The sequence below is a fragment of the Oryza glaberrima genome, chromosome 4 (genome assembly GCF_000147395.1).
Source record: "Oryza glaberrima chromosome 4, OglaRS2, whole genome shotgun sequence".
NCBI classification, from domain to species: Eukaryota; Viridiplantae; Streptophyta; class Magnoliopsida; order Poales; family Poaceae; genus Oryza; species Oryza glaberrima.
In genome coordinates this window covers 22,666,854-22,683,750 of record NC_068329.1, presented here as the reverse complement: position 1 = coordinate 22,683,750, position 16,897 = coordinate 22,666,854, and the positions used below count along the sequence as shown (strand labels likewise).

The 16,897-nt window shown below is 47.3% G+C and overlaps 2 protein-coding genes and 1 non-coding gene across 3 annotated transcripts; 1 reads left to right on the top strand and 2 right to left on the bottom strand.

Annotated features, from left to right (window-relative positions):
- Nucleotides 1–9,438: 9,438 nt before the first annotated feature.
- TRNAI-AAU (transfer RNA isoleucine (anticodon AAU)) lies at nucleotides 9,439–9,512 on the bottom strand. Its single transcript has one exon. It is a non-coding gene; the product is annotated as a tRNA-Ile (tRNA).
- A 1,345-nt stretch (nucleotides 9,513–10,857) lies between these two features.
- Nucleotides 10,858–13,687, bottom strand: LOC127769878 (uncharacterized). The gene is made up of 2 exons (XM_052295539.1): nucleotides 12,984–13,687; nucleotides 10,858–11,288 (listed from the first exon to the last, which is right to left on the bottom strand). Exons 1-2 carry the CDS (start codon nucleotides 13,164–13,166, stop codon nucleotides 11,058–11,060), a joined length of 414 nt encoding a protein of 137 aa, XP_052151499.1. The 5' UTR covers nucleotides 13,167–13,687; the 3' UTR covers nucleotides 10,858–11,057.
- Nucleotides 13,688–13,972: 285 nt separating this feature from the next.
- LOC127769308 (60S ribosomal protein L14-1-like) lies at nucleotides 13,973–15,973 on the top strand. The gene is made up of 5 exons (XM_052294847.1): nucleotides 13,973–14,089; nucleotides 14,173–14,274; nucleotides 15,324–15,453; nucleotides 15,532–15,644; nucleotides 15,733–15,973. Exons 1-5 carry the CDS (start codon nucleotides 14,087–14,089, stop codon nucleotides 15,787–15,789), a joined length of 405 nt encoding a protein of 134 aa, XP_052150807.1. The 5' UTR covers nucleotides 13,973–14,086; the 3' UTR covers nucleotides 15,790–15,973.
- Nucleotides 15,974–16,897: the final 924 nt, after the last annotated feature.

Below are 16,897 nucleotides of genomic sequence, written 5' to 3'. Positions count from 1 at the left end.
TCTCATGGTGTTATTTAGGTCGCATATCCAGATCCTTTCGGGTCACGTGCCTAGTCTACAGACAAATTTAATGGACCTAGACTATATCTATACTCCCTCCGTCCTAAAATATAAATGATTTTGGGATAGATATCATATTATAGTACCACGAATCTAAATAGAGAATCTGTCCAGATTTATATTTCAAAAACCCTTATATTTTGGAAGCGAGTGAGTAGTTTAATAGTTTAGGAACTTAGGTTGTATTTGAGAAGAGGAAAAAAGAGAAAATTGAGAATATACGTAAAAAGAGATGAGCCTTTAGCGTGTAATTAATTAAGTATTAGTTATTTTAAACTTGAAAGATAGATTAATATATTAATATGATTTTCTAAAATTAATCTTATAGAAAAATCTACATGCAACACATCGTTTATCAATTAGATAATCGTGCGAGCGAAGAACGAGGCATTTCTTTACCTTTTGTCCTAATGAACAAAACAGGCAAGTTTAAAGACTATTGGTGTACTTTACTCTCTTATAAATTGCTTAGATAAAACATAAAAGAGAGTGATTTTACACTCTTTAAAAGGTGCCGTAAAATTTTGTACATGTAACAAATTTACACTAAAATGCTTAATACCTCTTAGATACAGTAAATTTTTTCTCATAAAAAGAACTACTACATCATGCTTAGGGAATTATATTCCTTATAGATAGATGAGTACGATGCATGGGTAGAATTTGTACCCTCCATCGCATATCTGTGTACTAAGTATACGCAGGGTTAAATTAAAGGAAAAAGTACGAATTACTCCCCTCCCCCTGAACTATCGTGGTTGTCTGAATTACCTCCCCTCCCCCTCCGAACCACAAAACCGGACATTCTTCACCCTCAACTATACAAACCGGACAAATTACCCCCCTCGACTCAATCCACGGTGGTTTTGGTCCATGTGGCGTACGCGTGGCAGTCCAGTCAGCACTCCATTTATAAAAAAAAAAATTGTGGGACCCACCTGTCATCTCCTCATCCTCTCTCTTCTCTCTCTCTCTCAAACGGGAGGACGCGCGGTGGCGTGCGGGGGAGGACACGGGCACACGGCGGCGGCGGGCGGGCGGTGGCGGCGGCGCCGGGGAGGACGCGGTGGCGGGCGGGCGGCGGGCGCGGCGGTGGCAGCGGGCCGAGGAGGACGCGGAGGCGGCGACGGGTGACGCGGATGGAGCGCATGGCGGCAGCGGCGGCGGGCCGAGGAGGACGCGTAGGCGGCGGCGGGTGATGCGGATGGAGCACATGGCGGCGGCGGCGGCAGGTGCGCGGAGGCGGCGACGGAGGGGGATGACGAGGACGACGACGAGGATGGCAACGGAGGAGTGGAGGACGACGACGAGGACGATGGCTGCGGCTGCCATGGCGGAGAGGCGGAGCGCGGGGAGGACGCGGCCGCGGCGGGCGGCGCCGAGGAGGTGGCGGAGTGCCGGGGGCGGGGGATGAGGAGGCGGCCGCTCGGCGCTGCTTCCCTCCTCCCCCCCCCCCCTCTCTCTCTCTCTCACTGTGTGGCGCCGTCGGGACAACGGGCACAGCGGGGGCGGCGCACCTCCGTCGCCATCCTCGTCGTCGTCCTTGTCATCCGCCGCCTCCGGCGTGACCCGCCGCCGTGGTGCGCTGCATCCTTGTCGTCGTCCTCCTCATCCCCCCTCGTCGGCGCCGCCTGCCGCCGCCGTGTCCTCCCCGGTGCTCCGCCACCGCCCGCCCGCCTCCGCGTCCTCCTCGGCCCTCTGCCACCGCCGCGCCCACTGCCGCCCGCCCGCCACCACGTCCTCCCCGGTGCCGCCGCCACCGCCTGCCCGCCGCCGCCGCGTGCCCGCGTCCTCCCCCGCACGCCGCCACGCGCCCTCCCGTTTGAGAGAGAGGAAGAGAGAGAGAGGAGAGAGAGAGAAGAGAGGATGAGGAGATGACATGTGGGTCCTACAATTTTTTTATATATGGAGTGCTGACTGGACTGCCACGCGTACGCCACATAGACCAAAACCACCGCGGATTGGGTCGGGGGGGGGTAATTTGTCCGGTTTGTATAGTTGAGGGTGAAGAATACCCGGTTTTATGGTTCGGGGGGGGGCTAATTCAGACGACCGCAATAGTTCGGGGGGTAATTCGTACTTTTTCCTAACTTAAATATTTTTTAATGAAAAGTATTGTTATCAAATGTTTTTTTTCCAATAATGTATGGCGAGTAAGTAGTACCTTAGGCCTCGTTCGAACTAAGATCCAAGTGGAGCTTTCTATAGCACGGAAAATGTGATATGATTAATTGAGTATTAATTAATATAAACTTAAAATTATTTATTTTATTTTTAAAAAACACATCATTTAACAGTTTGAAAAGCGTGCTAATCGGAAAATGATGAAGTTGTAATTTGGAGTAAGAAAGCCCTTAGATTGATTACAACAAAATACGTATGCAGAGCACACTGATCAATATATATGTTGGATTATATATGGTTGCAGGCTTGGAACATGTGAAAGCAATCGCATTTCAACCCTCCAAAATTTAGATTTACATTTGTGTGTATCTCGATTTAAATTTAGATTAATCTACGTTTGTGTCCATGGAGATTCAGCCCTCTAATAGGACAAGGAGAACTCGATCGAATCTTAGCTACAAATTTACATGCTTGCAGTGTGGTACGTAGCTGATGGCTGCTGACTCATGAAGTAGTCATTTTTTTTAGGCCTGGCTAGGCTTATTGCTAGTTCTTATTGTCCTATACCAAGAGCGGAAGCGAGATCGGATTCACTCTGCATCCGGTTCACCAATTACTAATTCCAAAATAAGCAAGCATGCTTACACTAGAGCCATTGTTGATCACGATAAGGAAACGCACAGGTCGATCGGACAAGCTAGTTAGCTAGCACATCCACGAATCAATTTCCCTTAATCTAGCTAGCTAGCGGCCGATCGGTTGGCACAAGTTAAAAAATTCGAGCTCGGCAAGTTGCCAGCGCCAAGCCAAAACCATGCATGGTGTGGGAGCGCAAGCAAAGGCCACGCGAACGATGAATTGACGCGAGCATGATCGATGAGCTCGCATCGCTATCCCTCCGGGGCCAATCTCTCCTCCGGCTGCGCGGGCGCGCGCGCGCGCGTTGGCCGATCGATATCTACTACTCCAATTTGGCATGCAGCCGGCCGGCCACGCGCGCGCGCGCGCGGGGGACCCGCCGCCGGATGCCCTGATGACAGCGACGTACGGCGAGCCCGCACAGCATGCAGCTGCGGCGCCACCTTATCCGCGGCGGCTTGCGCTAAGCTTAGGCCAAACCCTCCCGTTCTGCAGTGTGCTGGCCGGCCACACGGGATGGAAGAACGTAAACATCCCACAAGCGCGCGCGACGACGTACGACAGCAACACGCATACTAATAATTGGCAGGGACGCGCGCTGCGCCACACGTACGTTGAGTTGGGCAGGCAGGGGGGTGCTCCATGATTGGAGCGCACGCGCGCGCGCGATCGAGAGACCGAGCGAGCTCCACGGGAGAGAGAGAGAGCTCGAGCGCGCGCGCCGCGCGCGGACGCGGCATCCGGATCGATAGGGGCCGGATTGGAGGCGTACGTACGTGTCGTGGCCAATATTTGGCCAAGGAGTGACGGCTCCGTGCTCTCTTCCTTGCGGCAACCGGCAATTTTTTTTCCGACGCCATCTCGGGACCGGAATGATCGCAGCCGCGCGCGTCATCTTGGCGCGTGTGGCCCCGTCGATCGAGCCTCCGGTGTCCGGTTTTGATCTGGTGTCTGCGTCTAGGTTCAGGCCACTCACTAGCGATGGATTGTGATCCACAGGAGTTCACTAATCACTATGGTGAACGCTGAACAGCGAACGATCTTGACCGAGTACATTGTAGCTGAGAGCTTTCATTTCGTACATATATCATTGTTCGATATTCGCAATTATAGCTTCCTCGTACGGTATGAGCCATGAAACGGGGCAATACGAATGTCGAATTGAAGAGTGGTGGAACAAATAATACGAAAGAATATATATACATTGTTGATTTTTTTAGAACATGTAAGAATGAGCTGCCAGGACTTGCCTGGAAGTATTTGAAGTATACAAGTTGACATAAAAAAGTTTGATTATTAAAGAAAGAATGAAATTTCTTAAAGAATAATAAGTGTGCCAATGCTAATAATGTTAGGCCATTTACAATGAAGACCACTAGTATAAATGGTCTCAACATGTCATATGGGATATAACCACATAAAAGTTACAGTACTCAAAATGAAAATCACACCCTAGTCCCCACTACCATGAACAACGCTTGGCTCCGATATGGATGTTTTAGACCGCTATCTATGGTGGTGCATTGGGTATGGCCTTAGGCGTCACTGGAAACTTTTCTGCTAGTCGAGAGCCTGTTGTCCTTTGAAGATTCAACATATTCCTAATCGAAGATACTGAAGTCACACATATGACATCTTAAAAAGTGAAACCGTTAAACCGAAAACCAGCAAGGCCAACGACATTTTGAAAGCCTAATTGATGCTATTCGTTTCCATTTTCTTTCGATCAAAGGCCATGTTTGGATAGGGCTAAAAATTTTTTAGTCTCTGTCACGTCGGATGTTTGGACACTAATTAGAAGTATTAAACGTAGACTATTGACAAAACCCATTCTATAACCTTGGACTAATTTGCGAGACGAATCTATTGAGCCTAATTAATCCATAATTAGCCTATATGATCCTACAGGAAACATGTGCTAATTATGGATTAATTAAAAATTTGTAACGCAAATTAGCTCTCATTTATGTAATTAGTTTTGTAAGTAGTCTATGTTTAATACTCTAAATTAATGTCTAAACATCCGATGTGATATGGACTAAAGTCCCCGATCCAGACTCTCCCGCCAAAGATCCAACCCCCCCCCCCCCCCCCCCCCCACCCAGAGATCTTTTGGATCCAGCTTTACAAAAGAAAGCAAGCCAGGTTATTACTAGTATCCATTTACGGTGATGATCCTAATGATAAACTACGAGACATCCCATCGGTAAACGATCGATTTTCAACACGGTAGAATTGTCAATTTTTGCGGGTCATATCATTTGAAGACTGAAAACTGATTCCCTCGGTTCATGGGGGCTTATCTGACAGCAACAACAAGGCCACAACATCAACGACGACATATTGCGATGCAGATACGCGGGCTGGCCGCAGCTTGGCTACACAACAAACACCGGCCTGGCGGCCTCGTTATCACGTCACAAACTCACAGCTGGTCCTGTTTCGCGCCAAATGTTCTCCTGGTAGAGGGCAACATCAGCTCTGATGTCACTCTACTAGTGTACTCTCCTGAAACGGACACAGTAAACAACTGTTACTATTCCAATGTTAATACTCCCCTCCCTAAATAAGGGATTTTTGTTGGATATAACATTTTAGCACAACGATGGATAAGCTCCTGTCCAGATTCATTGTACTAGAATGTATCACACCTAACCAAAATCTCTTATATTTAGGGACGGATGGAGTAGTATTTATAGTTATAGCGTTTAGCAAATTTGTTTTAATGTAACTATCATTTATTTTCTTATGCATTGTTTTATCATTAAAGTTACTTTAAGTATGATTTACGTTTCTTATATTTGCACATTTTCTTATATTTGCACATTTTTTAATAAGATGAATAAATCAACATGGTCATATATTTTTTAAAAAAGAAATATTAATTACGAAGCATCGAGCTTAGTTTGGCCTTTCTCCTTGGCACTCCTGCTGTCCTGCCAAGCTTCTTCTGCCAGCTACTCCTGTACTGCTCCTGTAATTCGCCGTGTTTTACGAACTGAGAGTTTGGTCAAGGAATGGTGCCCACTGGCAAGTCCGCAAGTGGCAAATGCTTTCAGACATATCTTTTCATATAGAGGTATCGGATTTTGAGTGTGAACTGCAGAGCTTTTTTTACATATCTTTTCAACCGGATTCTCTGACTTTGGGCAGTGAAAAGCAGACGCGCACAGTAATACGAGGCTTGTGCTACAGTAATCTGAAGACTGAAGTTGTCACGGTGCGAGTGTACGATTGCTGTAGCAACAACACGAGTGGATTAGACTCTATTCATCGGTGCTGTAGTAAATCGATCTTGCCCATTCACCGTGGATCGGATGGCTTAAAAACTCCCAAAGTGAAAGTGATGTTTACCTCTGCCTTCCTCTTCAACAGATGATCCAAATTCTTTCAGCTGTCACCGCTAACCCGAGATCGTGCCGCTAGCGCGAGGATCTTCTCCATCGGCACGGTCGATCAGGACACAGATTTAGTTAACACAAATATAATTAACCATGGCTATCTATTTATGTACGGACGAATGATTGGAGAAAACCTCTTTTGGAACTATAACAGCAGGGGAGAGGATGATGAAAACCTGAAAAGTGAACTGTAAGCCCCCTCTGAAAACGGTCTAGCGGAGGATTACGCGACAAATTAGCAGATGATGATTCCACGACGGAAGAGATACAATCAGAAGAGAGGATCTATTGCTTCTGAGCTCGCCCCACGGCCGATCCAATCGCCGGCTTGAGCTGCATAAACAATTATTGCGACGGCTCGACGTCGATCCGACGGAGGGCATATGGTGTTAGAGATGTATACTCAAGCGTGTATCGATCCCCCAATAATGGTGTAAATTAATTCGCAAGATTAACGAGAATACCAAGCTACCGTATTATTTTACTCCGTGTAGGGCTTCACGGAGAATTTCTTCTGATGCATTCTGATTCTGCCAACAAGTTGGCGATCGATATACTCTCAAGTTCCAACTTGGCAAGCTACAGATCGTGAATTATATTGGGGCAGGCTGATTCACGGGTTGGGATACATATCTGGTATATCTCTCTCGTGCTGCCCCCACTTCCGTTGGAAAATTGGATCGATCTGGCCCATCATCTCGATCCCAAACGATAAAAATCTGTAGGACCAATGCAGGTAGCTAGCTAGTTTAATGGAACAATAAGCAACCAAAATCAGGTTTTCGAGCAGATAATATAAAATGGCCATGCAAGTGTGGACGGATCGAGGCCTAGCTTCACTGGCACTGTAGGATAACTTTCATGAACATGTCCCTGAAAGTAGAACATTTGGATGCATCCATCCATGCATGCATGAATCCACGCGTGCTAGTGTGCTACCATGTATCTTTCGTGGCCAAGTTGGGGCTCACGCGTTGTGTACTTGTATTTTTTATAACAACTTTGTGTGTGGCGCTGGTGCGTACGTGCCTCTGCTGTGCAGGAAACGACGACATAGCTGATCGTTAATTTGTTTCGGTTCAGATCGATGGAGGCATACACATGCATGCATGCATAGAGCTGCATCGCATGATCGACTAGATGCACCTAACTTTGATTTCCGGCTCAACTGCTGGACTCAGAGCTAGCTAGCTAGACATCTTTCACCTTTCACCCAATTATTATTCAATTGGTACGCTACTAGAACACGCTGCAACGGAACCTCTGCAGGGTTTCGATCCATCTACAGATGCATGAAGGCAACGTCTAGCTAGCTTCGTCTAGGCCAGTACGTGCTAAGGGCAGGGGGGCAACGTACGCGTGAGATAGATATATATGATCGACCACAACCTGTTCATTGATCCGATCGATCGATCGACCGATCGCAACGGCGTGCACGGCATCGATCGATCGATCCCATGCATGAATCTTGCCAAGAATATCGCTAGCTGTTCTTCAGTTGTAGCGTTTTGGGAGCACTACACGTAGAAAGAGTAGTAGAAGACGAGAGAGTAATTATCTCAGCTAGCTGCGTAGCTAGTACCCCTGGGAACAAAACTGCCTCCCCTCCTGCAGACACCGACGCAATGATGCGTGGCCAGCCCGGAGCGATCTCTGATTGTCCCTGCCTCCCTGGGCCTGGAGAGACTCGATCGACGTACGCCTGCACGGACAGATCGGCCGGCGCGCGCCGCGCATTAGTACGCGCGGAGACCGAGAGAGACCGACGACCGATGATCCGCGTGATTGGGCGCGGACAGCGCGGTGGTTGCTGGATTATGCGCCTGAACGCGTGCGCGTGCCAGCAGCCAACGTCCGTCCGTGCGTCCTGCCGATCCAGGGCGTTCTTCCCGGCTAATCAAATGCATCTGGAAATTTACGGTTAGCGGCCGGTTTTGATCGATCTCGATCGCACAGGACGTATACGCACGACGGGTCTCCTGCATGCGGCTCCATGAGTCCAGGTGGGTTGCGCCTTGCGCGCGCCGCGCGGCGGCTGAAAGGCGACGCTAGCTGGTGGTCCCAATGGCTGACCAGTGGTGATTACGTAGCTGACCAGTGGTGTCCCGGCCGATCCAGGCAATGAGTTCGGCCTTTGGGGTATGATGGGTGTTGCCTTGTTTGCATATGTAGAAGATCGACCGGGGGTAATTGGGCCAAGATGTATGATAGCCCAATTCCCAGTATGAGCGTGATGTAGATAGTCCAAAGGAAAAAAGGTCCTTTACGTTCCTTCACTCTCGGTTGAGTTTCAGTCGAATCCATCAACCGTAAAACCCGTTATAGAGTATCCCGAATTATTAAAACTAGTACAAATTTACTCCCTCGATTGTATTGATAGTAGTTTTAGCTGACATGATGTCTATGTGACTTGTTAAATTGGTCTTCGCCCCCGTGATGCCTACGTGGCACTAGAAGTAAAATGAAAAATAAAAACGCCAAATAGATTCACTTGTAAATGGGTACTCCTTCCGTCCCAGTATACTGGATGTTCTAACATAGCTGAGCCAAATTAAGGTTAGGTGAAAATTACCATATAGCCCTAACTGGAGTACTAGTTACTTTGAATAACCACGATGAGTAATCATCGTTACACCTGCTATTCCTGCCACGGTGGAATCATGGATGAGTTGTCCATGATAACCCGGTTAGTAAAATTTGAATCGTACGCTGTTGCACCAGCCCCACATTTATGCTCTTGCTAAAACATCAAGCATTGTAGGACAATGGACAGGAGATAAACGTCAAATATATTGGGATTCATGTGTCACCACCCTCCTCTCTTTCCTATCTTCTCTCCCTGTATGAACTCACGAACTCACGTGGCCACCTACTGCAGATAGCAATGAGAAAGGGGAGGAAAGGCAGCGAGCCAGCGAGCGACGATGGAGAGTGGAGGCAGCGAGTGACGATGGGATCCTCTGTACCCAGTTTTGTTGTTGAAGGACATGAATAAAACTTAGCACATAGTCGAGGACTCAAGGGACAGTAGATGGACCTTTTTCATAGTCCAATTTGATAGGGACAGTTGGGCCAAGATGTAGAATAGCCCAATTCAATTTCCCCTATTGATGCAGGATAGCCCAATTCGATGGAGACAATTGGGCCAATATATAGGATAGCCCAATTCCACCTATGCGCAAGAAGTGAGAAAAAAATTGAGTAAAACAAATAATGGCCCATGAAGGTCTCGAACCTGCGACCTTCGCGTTATTAGTACGACGCTCTAACCAGCTGAGCTAATAGGCCAGTTCTTTTTATAGCTAGATCTTATCTTTTCATAAAGGGATAAGTCCAATTTACACCTCTTAACTCTTTGTTTTGTCTATAATACACCCCGAACTTCAAAACGGGGTATTTCACATCCCCAAACTTTCAATACCATGCAATTTACACCCCCAAGCAGTTTATACCCTAGTTTTTAGTTTTTACCAACGTGGCACTTATAAAGTAGACTGCTCAGCATGAAAAAAAAAAGAGCGTTCACCGCGCGTGTCGCTATCTCCTCGCTTCGTCCTCAACCTCCTTCCCGTGGCTTGATCAATCCACCGAGTTGCACGGTCACTGCTCGCCGAGTGATGCAACATGGAGCCCAGACAAGCGCAATCAGACTTTTGGACTTCGAACTGTCTCTTGTCGCAAGCTAGTATCATCAGTGATTCAGTGGCAAGCTAGTACTGTGTGCTGCTAGCTACTCATCTTTGTAGTCATGAGCATGACAAGCCCCAGGCTCAGCTTTTCGGCTTCCACGTCTCCGAGGAGGCGACGGTGGACCAGCACGAGCACGAGCACGAGCAGGAGCAGTACTCGGATCAGCACGAGCAGCGGAGCAGTAGTATTCGGCTGAGCCAGAGAATGTGCTGGTCTGCAGGCTGCAGCAATGGATGCAGAGGTCGCAGAGGAGGAGCGAGGCAGCCGGCGATGGCGGAACTAGCTCTCGGACGCCGGTCGGGCTGACCGCGTAGTCTCATGAAGGCGAGACGGCTGCTCGCCGAGTGGAGCTCACGAGGTCTCGAGCTCGCTTCCGCCAAGCTCGGCGGATGGGTGCGCCACCTCGCGGTAGTCATGGCGCTCGAGCTCCTCCCCGCGAGTGCGTCTCCGATGTCTTCGCTCCACTCAGAGCTGCTTGTTTCCCACGACGTCGTCTTCACCGGAGCACGCCGCCTGGCCGCCTGTACTGCCGCCACCACTGCGTCTGATCTGCAGCTTCATCGGGGACGAGGTGGGGCCGTCGCAGTGAACCATGCCGGAGGGAAGAGAGAGAGTGTGTGGGGGAGAAAGGGGAGGAGGAAGAAGAAGGACCGGACTGACATGTGGGGCCCGCTAATCTATACAGCTGGCATCCAATGTGGCATCATAGCGTGTAAAAACCAGGCAGAAAACCGCTCAGGGGGATCTTCTGCACGGTATTAACAGTTGGAGGGGGTCAAATGTCCGGTTGTAGAGATAAGGGGTGTGTTTTAGACAAACTGATAAGTTCAGGGGTGTAAAATGGACTTATCCCTTTCATAAATGGTTAGTTACACTACCAATGGGGTAATTCAGAACTATCGAGGTCCACCCTTTCCAAACTACAAAACATCCAAAAGCGACGAACAGGAAAACCAGAAGAGAATATATCAAGCTATAATGTCTGTAGACAAGAACCGATACTTTCAACACACCCCTCACTTTTTTGAAAGAAAGAAAAGAAAACAGTACACAACAAAAACATATCTTCTGAGCTTCTCTCGCGAAGATAAACACTCGTAGAGTTGCAGAATCAGTTCATGCAGGTACCAGAATTCAGTTCATTCAAGTGCTCTTCGACGGCGCTGGGTACTTGACGGCGTTCTTGACGATCTTCCTGGTGGCGGCGTCGCCGAGGTCGACGCCGCACATGTCGGAGAGCCGGATCAGGTAGAGCAGCACGTCGGAGAGCTCCTCGCCGAGGTGCTCCTTCTCCGACTCCTTCCACCCGGGCAGGCCCTTGGCCACCTCCCCTTTCCACATGAACAGCTCCGACAGCTCCCCGACCTCAGCGATCTGTCAACAAACGATACTGTCAGACGAAATCAGAGCATGACATGAAGAGAAAAGGCTCTTCATGTCTCATGTCTGCATCTTTTTTTTTTCCTTTTCTCCCTTCAGAAGACAAAACGGCGCAACGCCGAATGCATTTTTCAGCCAAAGAAAATCGTTCACATGCCTTTTACATGGAATCTGGAACGGAATGTTAGGCTATCAAACATCACCGATCACGACGTCTGCCTAAGCATTTCTTCTCCTTTTAGAATCCAGTACGAGCAGTGGAGGGCATCTCATTGCTGGTATGTCGATGCGAAGTAGTAGTAATTTGCATGCTTAATCAGACTTCTTCAGGGACATGTTTCTTTTCGGAAAAGGACAGGCTCGAAAAGATGACGGATGAATGGCAGTGCTGCTTCAGAAAATTCAGTCAGAGTCGATGGTGATCATTCACTACTCACTAGGCAGGCTGGACCGGCATTGACACGTCAGACTCCAGCATTTTGAGTCGTTCTGACAAGGACATAGGAAATCTGTTCCACAAGGGGGTAGGTTAAACACGTGGCATGAAAGCAGCACCCCGTCCATGGGTTATGAGCAGCTTTAGATATTTGTCATTTCTTGCTCCATTAGCAAACAACATCATCTTTCAGGCAAACAGTATGAGATGCAAGATCAAAGTACAGATAAATTTCAGGTAGGAACATAGGCGAACTTAAGAGTGACCACTAAAAGTAGTTCTTGCCCTTGGGAACGTATGAGGTTTGCAATTCAAAAGGAACAAAACCAGTGATTTTTAGATGGTTTTTCATGACTTTGTTACATATGTGTGGTAGATAGTGATATGTCAAATTTGTGGGTAAAAAATTGAGGGTCGATTCGAAGGGACAAGATGAGCCGTCCACAAACAGTTAGCTGTCTGGAAGGAATAATTTTGATAGATCTCAAGAATCTTAAGTAACACAACTTTGAACAAACAGCTAATGGGAGAGAACAATCATCTTGAACGGTTGGTCAATACTCAAACAGAGAACACATTCTATTATGATAATCTAATCTACACAAAATAATCAATGCAATGATACTCTGGGATAACAAATCGATGATGGTTTTAGAATGAATCAATTTTAAAATAGTCTACCACAGGCTATAATATTCTATTCAAAAGGAATACAATCTAGTTCACTACGTTGTTCATGTGCATGCATTGTTCCAAAGATGCTGAATACTGACTAGCGAGTACAGTGCGACTTGCAGCACTAATCAAGTATTTAACTGCAGTAGCAGCGGGGTACTGTCTGAGACCTGATACTATTATAGTGCACACTTGAGTCATAAAGCAAAATAATCGTAAGGAAATTAGGGGGTGCAGGAAGGCAATGAAATTATCGTGTGACATCTAAAATTTTCTGCAGTTACTATACACGAAACACAATTAATCTCCCCTGTTCATGAAACGCTTCAAATCAAAATAATACTAATCTTAATGACTAATCACTCATCTTCCTATTGCTTCCTACTACTAGTATCCATTTTCTTTTGGTTATGGGGCGGGTGCAACTTCCACAAACACTAGCAATTCTTTAGATCCGTGTGATTTTCAAGACTGCAACTAATGAAGGAAAAACAGAGGAAAAAGCTTAGCAATTCCAGTGATAGCAAACAAAAAAGTTTCAAAAAAAAAAAAAGCAAACAAGAAGATCGAGAGCAAACCATGGCAAGCAGAAGGTTCCTCGGGGCATGGTACATCTCCCAGTCCCTCTCCTTGGCGAAGTCATCGAGCTTCTTGGACAGCTCCTTCAGGCTCACGTCAGAAGCCGCCGCCTCCTCCTTCTTCGTCTCCTCCTCCACCCCTCTCACCTCCTCCACGGTCGTCGCCTTCTTCTCGACCTCCATCTCTCCTTGAGCAAAGAAGAAGAATCGCCTCAACACCTGCCAATCAAGCCGGTACCTTTCTCTCTTGGTGGCTTGGAAAAAGTTAGAGCTAGAGGCGTATTTATATCCATCGAGAGGGATGCAGCAAAGTTAGCAGGTAATTAAACAAATTGGAAAGTGTTAATGGACGTAGTAAAGGCGATGCAAGTGTGCCCATATATATTTCCCTGCAAACCTGGTGCTCGAGAAGCGCCAGAGCAGAAGGGATGCAATTACCACTCACCTGGATTGCATCAAAAGTCAGTATTATCTATTTACAGAGTACTACGTTTTAGCAACAAGATTTCAGAGGATTTGTGGTGAGATGAAGAGCTGCCAAATTTGGGCGGGATGCGACGAGGTGTAAAGCGCTCGTCGCGATCGGCTCGGTTCTCTAGCCAATTTGAGGAGGTTCCCCAGAGAGATGCCGCAAGGTGGTGGCTCCTCTGTTCCTCGCACGCAACATGAGGTCATGAGCTCAATGATGATCTGAAAGATTGAGTTTTGAGTCTGAACTCTGAACTCTGAATCCGAATAAACTCTGCTTGTTTCAACTCTGTTCCACTGTACTTGCGGGCCGGTTCAGCATTTCAACCTTTAGGCCCAACAGAAATCAGCATGGAGAGTCCAAAAGAAGCCCAAAATCTCCACTCAGCCCTCCCATGGGCCGTGGCCCAGTCCACCACCCCTACAAAACCTCCGCAACAGCTCTAACCTAAATCGGACGGACAGGAATCCCTCGCCACGACATCCACCGGCTCACGCAGATCCGCCCCCTCCGCTATATAGACCCACCACATCTGAACCCTCCACTCCTCTAGCCGCACTGCGCCTCCCCTCCCCCCTTCTCGCCGCCGCTTCGCCGCCGCCGCCGCAGCAGCAGCCGCCTCCTCCCCGCGGAAATGGTAGGGAGCTGTCGCGAAATCTTGCCCGTCGTCTCGTCGGTATGTGCTGATGCGCGCGTTGTTACTGTGCTTGTGCTGTGCAGCCGTTCAAGAGGTTCGTGGAGATCGGGCGCGTGGCCCTGGTGAACTACGGCAAGGACTACGGCCGCCTCGTCGTCATTGTCGATGTCGTCGACCAGAACAGGGTGAGTTAGATCTGTCTCCCTCACCCTGGTTGTTGCTGATACGCCTGTGCTGATGTGTGGATATGAGTTCAGTTCCTGAGTTACTCTTGGGAGAAACTAATATGCATAGTTTCGAGCGCAATCTTTGCCTAGACTGAGGATTTATCTGTTAAGTGATCGAGCCTTATGCTTTTAGCTCCTTATTACACTCGGTGGTTAGCATTGTGTGTTGAAATGATTGGTAATATAGGATACCGTGAAGCCGTGCTAGCTCATGCATTGGCTATCCCAATGGCAGTTTTGCATTGGATATCCCAATGTGCTAGCTCTTTTTAGCCGTGCTTGGATCTTTTTAGCAATTTGGTGTTAGGCTTGATCATAAATCCCCTTCTTTTCCTTGGGCACTGCCTCCTAGTAACATCTACGATGACCTTTTTATTGAGCGACAATCGGAACCTTGTGAATGGAAAAAGTGTGCTTGGATTGTTTTCCTTCCACCAGTTCTACTAAAACAGTAGCTCATGTGTCAATATCTTTTTGCTCCAGCTTGATTTATGTTGTGAAATTTAGCTCACAAAGGTTTCTGGAATGTTTTATTGTGGTTTGTAATGATTTTCTGATGTTAATTTGGTGATGATACATGGTATTGGTAGATTATTTCAAATCAGTTCACATGGCAATTTTTTAGTTCTTGCCCTTGGCAAGATTTCCTTTAGTAAGGATGATGCTTTTATGTTCCGTTGTGAAGTTTTATGCTGCGTATTTGGATTATAATTATATTCTGTATACAAATTGGTCTATAAAAATATGGATTGATTATGTTTGATTAATATGCCCACTATCTGTCCCCACAGAAACTACTATTAGTCACTTCTCAATATGACCTCTCTATGTGGTATCAACATAAACTTTGTTACCTCATAGTATGAGTAATTAAATCAATGCCACAGTATGAGTTTTCCATTGATTCTAGCTGTTTCCACTTCATCTCTAGACTTGCTCATTATAAATTTATTACTTTATGTTTTGAGATTTTAAGTGCTATATGCCTTTGCTTTTTGTGATTTCAGGCACTTGTGGATGCCCCTGATATGGTCCGCTGCCAGATAAACTTCAAGCGGCTTTCTCTGACTGACATTAAGATTGACATCAAGCGTGTCCCTAAGAAGACCACCTTGATTAAGGCAATGGAGGAAGCTGGTGATGAACCATTCTTCGGCTATGAACTTCTTTTCCACTGTTAAGTGCAGTTTTAATTGAATGCCATCCTGATTACAGATGTGAAGAACAAGTGGGAGAACAGCTCATGGGGTAAGAAACTGATTGTCCAGAAGAGGAGAGCATCCCTCAACGACTTTGACAGGTTCAAGGTTATGTTGGCGAAGATCAAGGTGATACTCCGCTCTACACTCTCGAATAGTACCTTTATTGAAGGTTTTGTTCATACACCCTCTAATACTCTGATTGGCATATGAACAGCGTGGCGGCGCTATCAGACAGGAGCTTGCTAAGCTTAAGAAGGAGGCTGCTGCTTAGATCATTTTGGTGGTGATCAGTTGAGATTTTGATCAATGATGTTTGATGTCCCTAAATATGAAACATTGTGCCAGCCACTGTTATTGGGATCTCATGAAAAATTTAAGTTTTGAACTCCTGTGTTTAGACCTTGTGCCACAAATTCTATTCAGAATCTAAGATAGTATGCCATATGTTGTGTGAATTCTTTCGTCGTGGCTGACCATGGTGTTAGATGTTCCAATTCCCCATCATTACGAAAATTCATCCTAAGCGTTTACCACAATGCCACTGTTATTGTGCTCTTTTCCAATGCCTTTTCCAGTTTCCACAACATAATTTCCCAAAAAAATGCACTGTAATATTTCTGTAAAAACGTAAGCCTGACTATATGCTAAAGCACTGTGATGGTTTTATATAAAAAAACATAAGCCTGACTATATGCTATGATTGTTTGAATCGGGAAAGGCTAGGCCGTCGCGTATACGTAGCTAGCCGACTTTAACTGGGTATCGAAGATGTAGTCCATCAGCTATAAACAAAACTGAAACCAAGATGGAGTCCACCAGCCATAAACAAGGTAGTAACAAACTCCGTCCGATAAATCATAGTACGTACTACTACACCCAATAATTTCTGTGCGTAATCTATCGGCGCCTGCTGCAAATTTATCCGTCTTTCATAGTTGCGTGTCTTGCACCCCAGCAATCTGCCATGACGTCGGACCAGGATGCAGAGACATCGCGCAATGCTCCCGCCTTCGTCTGCGAGATACTGGTGTCCTTGCTTATATTTGGAGGAGGATTACTAGTTTTTCCTTCTTTTTTCTCTTCTTTTTTCACGGATGTGATAATCCTCCCTACTTTCTCCGTCGATCTTGCGGGCTTCGGACTCGACGACGGCGGCCCGACCCCGCCGCCCACCGTCTCCCCAGCGTTCAACCTCACGCTCCTCGCTTCCGGCGACCGGCCGGCCAGCCGGCTGACGGCGGCGTGGGAAGGGATCTGCCAAGAGCGCGGGACGGTGGCCGTCTCCTACGCCGGCGCGGTGCTCGCCTGGGGCCGCGTGCCCGGGTTCTGCGTGGGCAAGCACGAGGACGCGCTCGTGAGGATGGTCGCCGTCGGCATCG

Coding starts and splice junctions, on each gene's coding strand:
- LOC127769308 (XM_052294847.1), top strand. Junction 14,275..15,323: donor ATGTCGTCGACCAGAACAGG/GTGAGTTAGATC, acceptor TTGTGATTTCAG/GCACTTGTGGATGCCCCTGA. Junction 15,454..15,531: donor TAAGGCAATGGAGGAAGCTG/GTGATGAACCAT, acceptor TCCTGATTACAG/ATGTGAAGAACAAGTGGGAG.
- LOC127769878 (XM_052295539.1), bottom strand. CDS start 13,166: ATGGAGGTCGAGAAGAAGGCGACGACCGTGGAGGAGGTGAGAGGGGTG. Junction 11,289..12,983: donor GGAACCTTCTGCTTGCCATG/GTTTGCTCTCGA, acceptor GTTTGTTGACAG/ATCGCTGAGGTCGGGGAGCT.